The 10,287-nt window shown below is 37.4% G+C and overlaps 1 protein-coding gene across 1 annotated transcript; it reads right to left on the reverse strand.

Annotated features, from left to right (window-relative positions):
* Nucleotides 1-1,042: 1,042 nt before the first annotated feature.
* LOC133247561 (lysozyme C-1) lies at nt 1,043-8,848 on the reverse strand. Its single transcript, XM_061416519.1, has 4 exons — nt 8,661-8,848; nt 5,928-6,092; nt 3,046-3,121; nt 1,043-1,572 (listed from the first exon to the last, which is right to left on the reverse strand). Exons 1-4 carry the CDS (start codon nt 8,794-8,796, stop codon nt 1,506-1,508), a joined length of 444 nt encoding a protein of 147 aa, XP_061272503.1. The 5' UTR covers nt 8,797-8,848; the 3' UTR covers nt 1,043-1,505.
* Between the last annotated feature and the right edge of the window lie 1,439 nt (nt 8,849-10,287).

A 10,287-nucleotide genomic window follows, 5' to 3' on the forward strand; every position in this document is an offset into this window, starting at 1 on the left:
AGAAGGGTTGCTGTTAAAGGGAGCAGAGAATAATATTTTACTTCGAGGATTATGTAGAGTACACCAAGAGCTCTGGAATGTTACCAGGGCAGTGAATACAGTGATGGGGATGATCCAGTGAAGAGGAAAAACTCAGAATGCAGGAAAAACTTAGCCTAAATTGGGGTAGTGAGAGGGCTGTGATGAAGACTACCTGTTGAGACACTGCAATTGGCAAAAGCATAGGCTCTTTATCCTAGTGATAAAGGGGAAAGAAGGGAGGATGGACCCAAAGACATGAGCTCGGTTATGGTGGCGAGGAGGGGAGAATTTTTATGAGGTTGCTTCTGTTCTGACATCATCTACTGAGATTTGAGAGTGTGGAAGACCAGTAGTTGGCATGTGTGCCTGGACTTTGAAATGAGAGGAGAAGTAAATAATGACAGACATTTTGAAGAGTGGGGACGCCAATGCAGAGAAGTGACTAATATGACCAGGTAGTCTTGAGGGCCCATTTGAGATTTGTGGTTATGAATTTAAACTGAGGGGAATTTCCTGGTAGTCTGGTGGTTAGGACTCCCTGCTTTCACTGTTGAGGGCAAAGGTTCAGTCCCTAGATGGAGAACTAAGATCCCACAAGCTGTGCAGCTTAGCCAAAAAAATTTAAAAAGTTAAGTAAGATCTTTCACCATGCTTATGGTTTTTTCTCCAGCATATCTGTCTGGGTATAGATGAGGATGTTGGAAATGCTAAATGTCATTTTTTCAAAAGGAAAGGAAAGTGAAGTTGCTCAGTTGTGTCCAACTCTTTGTGACCCCATGGACTGTAATCTACTAGGCTCCTCTGTCCATGGGATTTTCCAGGCAAGTGTACTGGAGTGGGTTGCCATTTCCTTCTTCAGGGGATCTTCTCAACCCAGGGATCGAACCCGGGTCTCACGCATTGCAGGCAGACACTTTACCCTCTAAGCCACCAGGGAAGCCCTTTTTTTGTTGTTGTTCAAAATATATACATAGATATTTCTTCAGAGACACTAAATGTCTCTAAACAAACAAAGACAAGGTTTGAATTGCAAAGTTTTTAATGAAAATGTATTTTTACAGCATGCGTCATTTCATATCTGTGGTTAACCAGCAATTATTTCAATAGCTGCAGACTCATCTGTCTCTGAATTTGTCATAATGCTAATGAAATTAAGAAAAAGCAACAGTTCATCTAATCCCTCTTTATATTCCTTCATGATCAGCAAGGTGCATAAATGAATATACTGGAGATATATTAGATAATTAAGAGTTTAGACAAATATTCACCAGCATTAGTTTTACTAGCAAACTGAAAAATATTATAGGCCTAGTGTCAAATAATTAACACATTAGATAAACATTGAGCTTCTTAGAAGACCATATGCTTCTGCTTCTGTAAAACCATTGTTTGCTTGAAGGAATGGTGGTATAAGCTTTCATTCAACTATTACTTCCTTAATGTGAAAAAGAGACAAAATGAGCTGAAGAACGATAACTCCACAGTTACAGCGTGCAACCCTCAACATAACTGCTGACATCATGGTCTCGACAGTGACTTTTCCATGCCACCCTGTAGAGAAAGATGAAACAAATTGTAATTAGGCTAAAACATAGCTTCCTTGTAATGTACATACTTCAAATCCTTTGGAAGAACAAAATAGTTCATCAGTACATGAAATACAAGCTATAGAAAAATCCAAGTATTGTAATTTGTTAACTGGAGATATGTATACCAAGGACTTCACATCTCTACCAGCCTTCACTAGAGCACAGAATGCTGAACACAAATGGTGAGTCCTGTGTTGTTCACAACACAACTGCAGAGTGCATTCCACGTTTACTTAATTCCAAAAATTATTTCAAGATATGACAAGAAATTGGTATTATTTGTAGAATCTTAAAAACTCTAGAATCCCCTAAAATAAATTGAGGAGTAAAAGAATTAGATTCTGAATCAGTTAAAGTAGATTGTTTCTATGTACCACATTGTTTAGCATAAATCTGAAGCTGTGATTTTCAGTTGTCAGTAGCATACTTATGTCTTTGAGAATATTCTCTCCCTTCTCTCAGAAGAGTAGGGTAAAACAGCTCTACCTGAGACTTCCCTGGTGGTGCAGCATTAAGGACCACTGGACCTTCCAATGCTGAGGGAGTGGTTTTGATTCCTGATGGTGGGGTGGGAGGCTAGAATCCCACATGCCCTGGAGTGCTGCCAAAAAAACCCCAATTCTTCCTGAGTCCCACCTTTTTTTAGCAGCACCTTATGGCATGTGGTTCCCTGTCCAACATCCTCTGCATTAGAAGCACGAATTCTTATCAGAGGACCACCAGGGAAGTCCCCAGTTCTCCTTTTTAATGCTTAACACAAACCATGCTCTGTAACAGGAACTTACATAGTGTTGTAGGTCAATTATATTTAAAACAAACAAACAAATATAGGAAGAACTCACAGTAAAAGAGGTCAGATTAGGAGAAGGGGACGACAGAGGATGAAATGGTTGGATGGCATCACGGACTAGATGGACATGAGTTTGAGCAAACTCCCGGAGTTGGTGAGGGATAGGGAAGCCTGGCGTGCTGCAATCCACGGGGTTGCAAAGAGTCTGAAATGACCGAGCAACTGAACTGAACTTATGGTTACCAGTGGAGGTTGTAGTGGGTGAAGTGAGGGGTGGGAAAGTGAATGAAGGCAGTTAAAGGTACTGCAACGTTCTAGGTATAAGATAAATACTACGAACTGAATGTACAGCGTGATAAATGCAATTATCATGGCTATTGTTATATGTGAAAATTGCTAACAGAGTAAAGCCTAAGACTTTTCATCACACATAAATTTTTTTCCCCTAATTCTTTAATTTGTATCCGTATGATATAATGGTTGTTCACCAGTTATTGTGATAATAATTTCATGATATATGTAAGTCAAATCATTCTGCTATTTGTCTTAAACTTCTACAGTGCTGTGTGTCAATTACATCTCAATAGAACTGGAAGGAGAAAACACACACACACCCCCACACACACACAAACAAGAACAACATACCATGCTGTAATGCCTTGCTCACTGACAATCTGCTTGGCACATGCTACAGCTTTCGCGATGTCATTTTCCATTAATTCTGAAAAGGAGATGGTGGAAAATGAAAACAACATTCACAGAAATTTCTTTTTAAGTTTAGGTTCGGCCAGCTTTATTCTCTTAGGCTGAGGAAAGAACAATTAAAAGTATGTTTTAAGAGTCCATGTGTCAAGGTCTCTCTAGTCAATGCTACAGTTTTTCCAGCAGTCATGTATGGATGTGAGAGTTGCACTATAAAGAAAGCTGAGTGCCGAAGAATTGATGCTTTTGAACTGTGGTGTTGTAAAAGACTCTTGAGAGTCCCTTGGACTGCAAGGAGATCCAACCAGTCCATTCTAAAGGAGATCAGTTCTGAATATTCATTGAAAGGACTGATGTTGAAGCTGAAACTCCAATACTTTGGCCACCTATTGGGAAGAGCTGACTCATTTGAAAAGACCCAGATGCTGGGAAAGATTGAGGGTAGGAGAAGGGTACAACAGAGGATGAGATGGTTGGATGGCATTACCAACTCAATGGACATGAGTCTGGGTAAACTCTGGGAGTTGGTGATGGACAGGGAGGCCTGGCGTGCTGTGGTTCATGGGGTCACAAAGAGTTGGACACGACTGAGTGACTGAACTGAACTGATCTTCTTTGGCAAGAGGTCTACTGAAACTTTTTTTTATTTTCTAATTGAATTTATTCTTACTGTTGAACCTTTAGAAGTTCTCTATATATTCTGAATACAAGTACTTTGTCAATTATGATTTGAAAGTATTTTTTCCAGTCTGCAGCTTGCCTTTTTTATTCTCTGGCTAGAATTACTTGCATAGCATTAGATTAAGAATTTGGTAGCATCCAGTTTATTATTTTTAAAAAAGTTCAAAGGACCATACTTTGAAGTTATATAGAAGAACTCTCTGCTTAGTTCAAATCACATATTTTTTATCTTTTCTTTTTCGAGAAGTTTCATAGTTTAACAGTTTATCCACATGTGCATGATCCATTTTGAGTTAATTTTATATAAGATGAGGAATAGGCTGAAGTTCTATTTTACTCAAATAGATGTCTAATTTTTCCAACACTATTGTTAAAAAGCCATTTTTCCCTGAATTACTTTTGTACGTTTGTCAATAATAAATAGACTATATTAATGTGAAAAAAAAAAAGTCCATGTGTCTGTGAACACCATGGGAAAATTCTTTTCCATCCTATTTGACATGAAAAGAAGCATTCTGTTTTTCATTTGCCAAAGTCAATGGAAGCTCCAGGAATTATTAACTAATGTGATAGAATGTTCTCTTTTACCAGGGATTATAAAATCAAAATAAAACAAGCAGACATGCAGAAACCAGTCTAGCAGTTTTTTGCTTACCAACTTTGTTACTGAAAGTTTATCCTAAAGAAGTAATAAGAGATGTACCCAAGATGTGTGTACCAGATGTTCCATAGCAATTAATAAAAGGGAAAAATACAGCTTGAGTGCTTAACAGTGTGATTTGGATTGATAAATTATAGAACATTTTATTAGTGGAATTTATTCATCTTGAAATATAATAAAGATTGGTATTTGTTGATAAAAATAATTTTGTACAATAAAGAGCATATTGTAAAGTAGTAAGTTTAGTACAATTTCTATTTTGTTGAAACACATTGCTTACATGTTCATATCTGAGTACAGATATATGTAATTTAGCTTTACATTCATGTCCATGAGTGATGTATATTCTGAAAGAAACTGTGGGTACCAAAAGTTGCTGGTGGTCATACATCTCAGAGTAGTAAGAATATTTACACAATGACCACGTATTATTGCATAATACAAAATATTTTTAAAGAAAATTAACTGGATACAAAAGAATATTCTTAGACTAATCTTCTCATTAAGAATTTTAATATTTAAAATTTTAACAATATAAATTTTGTAATTGTTCTCCAATATTTTATGCACTAAAGATTCCATATCTCTATTTTAAAAGGAACTCAATAGAATATTTTTTCACTGCAATTAAACAGATCTGTAAATTAACTTGTCCGAATGACAATATCTATATAGGAACTGTATCTTATGGAGATGCAAGCTAAAGAAATTAGAAATGAAGTATCATAATGTTTCTAATTTTCTTTAAATCGCTAAGCAAGAAAAAAAAACCCATATATATAATTTATTGGGAAGATCCCCTGGAGAAGGGAAAGGTCACCCTCTCCAGTATTCTGGCCTGGAGAATTCCATGGACTGTAGAGTCCATGGGATCATTAAGAGTTGGACATGACTGAGCAACTTTCACTTTCGCATATAATTTATATACATAAAAGAAGTAAATATTAAAAAATATTAAAAACTGTTAAAGTACATAATGAACATATTGATGTCTATTAATGTTTCTAATTTACTATTTTTTAAAACATTTCATCATTAAAAGTAAAAATAATTTTTTAAAATGATCACATGTATTCCTCCTCTTTGTTTAACTAATAATTCTTTGTTTTCCAATAAAGGAGAATAGATTAAAAAAAAAAAAAAGACCTCACAACCAAATTATCCCTAAATCTCCCCAAACAAGATAAGAAAGAGAAATGGTATTGTTTTCTACAGAGCATCAACAAGTCTAGTTATAATAAAGTCATAGGTCATTACAGAAACTCTTGATGTTAGCAAACAAGTAACCTTTTATCATACCAGCTCTTTAATTTCTTACTTAAGAAATTAGGAGAAGGATAATATAGAGCTTCTAGAAATTAATATGGAGCTTTCCTAGGTCCCTGATGAACTCCTCAAGACATTTTCATTTGTACTGAATCTCTGTTCTTATAGGTATAACCAGATGGGGGCTGAGCCATCACTCAACATCATCTTGTCTTACCGCTGCAGGATACATGACAGCCGTCAACTGCGTTGGGGGTTTTGCCATCATTACACCACCATTTGCTGTTGATCTGAAATATCCCATAATCAGTGCTTTCACTGCCAGGATTGTAGTTTGTAGCTTTTGTGTTATAACTGCTTTCCCATTTGGTCAAACACAGCCCTGAAAAAAATGTATTTTTAGTTGAAAAACAACAACAGGACATGATTTACACTTTATAGACAAATCAGTTCTTTTAAATAATAATATTTTACTAATGACTTTTATAAGTATTAATATAAAGAAATATTTTCCTTGCAAAATATTTTAACACTTTCATGTTAAAGCGTCCTTAAGAGAAAGGAGATCAGTCCTGGGTGTTCTTTGGAAGGAATGATGCTAAAGCTGAAACTCCAGTACTTTGGCCACCTCATGCAAAGAGTTGACTCATTGGAAAAGACTCTGATGCTGGGAGGGATCGGGGGCAGGAGGAGAAGGGGACGACAGAGGATGAGATGGCTGGATGGCATCACCGACTCGATGGACGTGAGTCTAGGTGAACTCCAGGAGTTGGACAGGGAGGCCTGGCGTGCTGTGATTCATGGGGTCGCAAAGAGTCGGACACGACTGAGCAACTGAACTGAACTGAACTGAAAGGTGGATTTGGGTATCAAATTAGAATCTGAACAACAAGAATCATAAACTAGGAAAGACTATATCATGCATCTATCCATCTAGTCATTTGCTCATTCTTTCAAAAATAGTTATACAGGGGAAATGTCTGAGTTCAATTTCAAAAATACAGTGGTGACCTTGACAAATATGGACTAAAATACAGAGTAATTTTTACTTAATGCACATCTTGAATTCTGAGGAAGAAAATGCAAATTAATCAACTTGAGTGAAAATAATAAAATGTCATTTCTTGTTGCATTTCAGGAATCCATATATGGATATTGACTGAAAGGCAATAGGTTCCTACTGTCCTTGTTCTTGTTTTATGAATTCAATGTAATTTTTTGAAAAAGCATTGTTGTTAAACGCCCAACATCTTGGTAGGAGTATAAAAATGAGAAAAATAACGCCTTACTCAGGCTTGCAGAACCAAAGTTCCAAACTGGAAATGGCTAGAGTCAGACACCAAGGGCTTGAAAGAGATATCCCAGGTGTTGAAACATTTTATAATCAGCCTACAAGTGCCAGCTGGCAAATTTAGTGGCCCTAGAGGAGTATAGGGGGACCTGGCATGTTTATTTTGTTTTTGTTTTTGTTTTATTTTTATTTTTTTTTAATTTTATTTTATTTTTAAACTTTACAATATTGCATTGGTTTTGCCAAATATCGAAATGAATCCGCCACAGGTATACCTGTGCTCCCCATCCTGAACCCTCCTCCCTCCTCCCTCCCCATACCATCCCTCTGGGTCGTCCCAGTGCACCAGCCCCAAGCATCCAGTATCGTGCATCGAACCTGGACTGGCGACTTGTTTCATACATGATATTATACATGTTTCAATGCCATTCTCCCAAATCTCCCCACCCTCTCCCTCTCCCACAGAGTCCATAACACTGTTCTATACATCAGTGTCTCTTTTGCTGTCTTGTATACAGGGTTATTGTTACCATCTTTCTAAATCCCATATATATGTGTTAGTATACTGTATTGGTGTTTTTCTTTCTGGCTTACTTCACTCTGTATAATAGGCTCCAGTTTCATCCACCTCATTAGAACTGATTCAAATGTATTCTTTTTAATGACTGAGTAATACTCCATTGTGTATATGTAGCACAGCTTTCTTATCCATTCATCTGCTGATGGACATCTAGGTTGCTTCCATGTCCTGGCTATTATAAACAGTGCTGTGATGAACATTGGGGTACACGTGTCTCTTTCCCTTCTGGTTTCCTCAGTGTGTATGCCCAGCAGTGGGATTGCTGGATCATAAGGCAGTTCTATTTCCAGTTTTTTAAGGAATCTCCACACTGTTCTCCATAGTAGCTGTACTAGTTTGCATTCCCACCAATAGTGTAAGAGGGTTCCCTTTTCTCCACACCCTCTCCAGCACTTATTGCTTGTAGACTTTTGGATGGCAGCCATTCTGACTGGCATGAAATGGTACCTCATAGTGGTTTTGATTTGCATTTCTCTGATAATGAGTGATGTTGAGCATCTTTTCATGTGTTTGTTAGCCATCTGTATGTCTTCTTTGGAGAAATGTCTATTTAGTTCTTTGGCCCATTTTTTGATTGGGTCATTTATTTTTCTGGAGTTGAGCTGTAGGAGTTACTTGTATATTTTTGAGATTAGTTGTTTTTCAGTTGCTTCATTTGCTATTATTTTCTCCCATTCTGAAGGCCGTCTTTTCACCTTGCTTATAGTTTCTTTTGTTGTGCAGAAGCTTTTAAGTTTAATTATGTCCCATTTGTTTATTTTTGCTTTTATTTCCAATGGGTCATAGAGGATCCTGCTGTGATGTATGTCAGAGAGTGTTTTGCCTATGTTCTCCTCTAGGAGTTTTATAGTTTCTAGTCTTACATTTAGAATGATATAGAATTTGACTCTCCCATTCTTCAATCCTTCACCTGGTACATCTGATTCTAAAGAAGCAAGTTGATGTTTTTAACCATGGTAAGTGTACAAATCCTCCAACAAAGAAAAAGCCCATTCACTCAAAGTCCCTTGCTTATTATTCATCCTCTGTTAGATCCACACCTGGTTAACTGTTTGGAAGGAGAAAGAAGAGTTACTTACAGTTTGCCAGACTGACTCCCTTATAGCCGTCCAATCCAAGTTTCTTCAGAGTTCTGGCAAGCTCACATCTCTCAAAGACCTTGCCCTGGACAGCAACAGAAAGGAAGAGAAACCCCAGAATAATGAGAGCCTTCATGTTGACTGAGAAGTCAAATGTCCAGACTGACCAGGGTGAGCTGGACTTGCTATTTAACATCTTTTCACTCCCCTCTTATCTCACTGGTTTGGTGGCTCCACCCTCTGAGTCATGTGGAAAACAGAAAGAGCTTTTTGGTCCACACACTTGTAAAGTTTTTCTTCTTATCTTTGAAGAGATATATTCTGATATCGTAAGAATTAACCTGCAGAAAATAATGAAATGACATTGCTTAAAGACATTTCTCAGGAAGAACTGGAGTTAGCATTATTGCCAAAAGAGGAACTTCCTCTTATTTTATTATGAAGTTGAACAAGTATAAAGAAAAAAACCTGAATGAACATTTTACTCAACTGGTGATGAGCTCCCATTTGGATTAACATTCATTTACATTAAGGTGTTTTGCATATTGTCTTTATCTTTTTCACTTAAAATTATTTTATATACACTTTTCACAAAGAACATGACACACTCCTGTTGTTCTGATTGGTAAATAGCCCAGCACCATGTTGATCACAGATTCCTATACTCACTCTTTTGGTGTCTATTGTAAATTCTTAATTTATAAATCAATGTTTTACTATGATCAGTAAGCCTCATGTGAACAACATTCCTAACTTCTTTCTAACAAAGCCTTACTTCACATTTCCACATTAGAACATAAAAGGTCATTGTAAAGCAAGGGAACTTTATAGTAAAACCTATAACAAGCTGCAATCAAGATTGCCGGGAGAAATATCAATAACCTCAGATATGCAGATGACACCACCCTTATGGCAGAAAGACACTTACTCCTTGGAAGGAAAGTTATGACCAACCTAGATAGCATATTCAAAAGCAGAGACATTACTTTGCCAACAAAGGTTCATCTAGTCAAGGCTATGGTTTTTCCTGTGGTCATGTATGGATGTGAGAGTTGGACTGTGAAGAAGGCTGAGCACTGAAGAATTGATGCTTTTGAACTGTGGTATTGGAGAAGACTCTTGAGAGTCCCTTGGACTGCAAGGAGATCCAACCAGTCCATTCTAAAGGAGATCAGCCCTGGGATTTCTTTGGAAGGAATGATGCTAAAGCTGAAACTCCAGTACTTTGGCCACCTCATGCGAAGAGCTGACTCATTTGAAAAGACCCTGATGTTGGGAAAGGTTGAGGGCAGGAGGAGAAGGGGACGACAGAGGATGAGATGGTTGGATGGCATCACCAATTCAATGGACATGGGTTTGGGTAAACTCTGGGAGTCGGTGATGGACAGGGAGGCCTGGCATGCTGTGGTTCATGGGGTTGCAGAGAGTCAGACACGACTGAGCGACTGAACTGACTGACTGACAGAAGATTAACAGAATATGTCACTCTTCCACTTTGAGACAAATATTATTTTGAGCTGAAGGCAATGGAGGAAAAGCAGATCAAAGACAAGTTCTCTGTCTTCCCCTTATTTTCCAGAAAGCATAACGTAAATTTGTGCATAAATTAATCACCAACAACCCTGAA

The sequence above is a fragment of the Bos javanicus genome, chromosome 5, assembly GCF_032452875.1.
Source record: "Bos javanicus breed banteng chromosome 5, ARS-OSU_banteng_1.0, whole genome shotgun sequence".
NCBI lineage: Eukaryota > Metazoa > Chordata > Mammalia > Artiodactyla > Bovidae > Bos > Bos javanicus.

Bases quoted from the DNA above. Each gene is read 5' to 3' on its own strand.
- LOC133247561 (XM_061416519.1), bottom strand. From the start codon at position 8,796: ATGAAGGCTCTCATTATTCTGGGGTTTCTCTTCCTTTCTGTTGCTGTC. The intron at 3,122-5,927 runs GTAAGACAAGAT...TCTCCTTTTCAG, and splicing joins CTGTCATGTATCCTGCAGCG to AATTAATGGAAAATGACATC. The intron at 1,573-3,045 runs GTATGTTGTTCT...CTTTCTCTACAG, and splicing joins GAGCAAGGCATTACAGCATG to GGTGGCATGGAAAAGTCACT.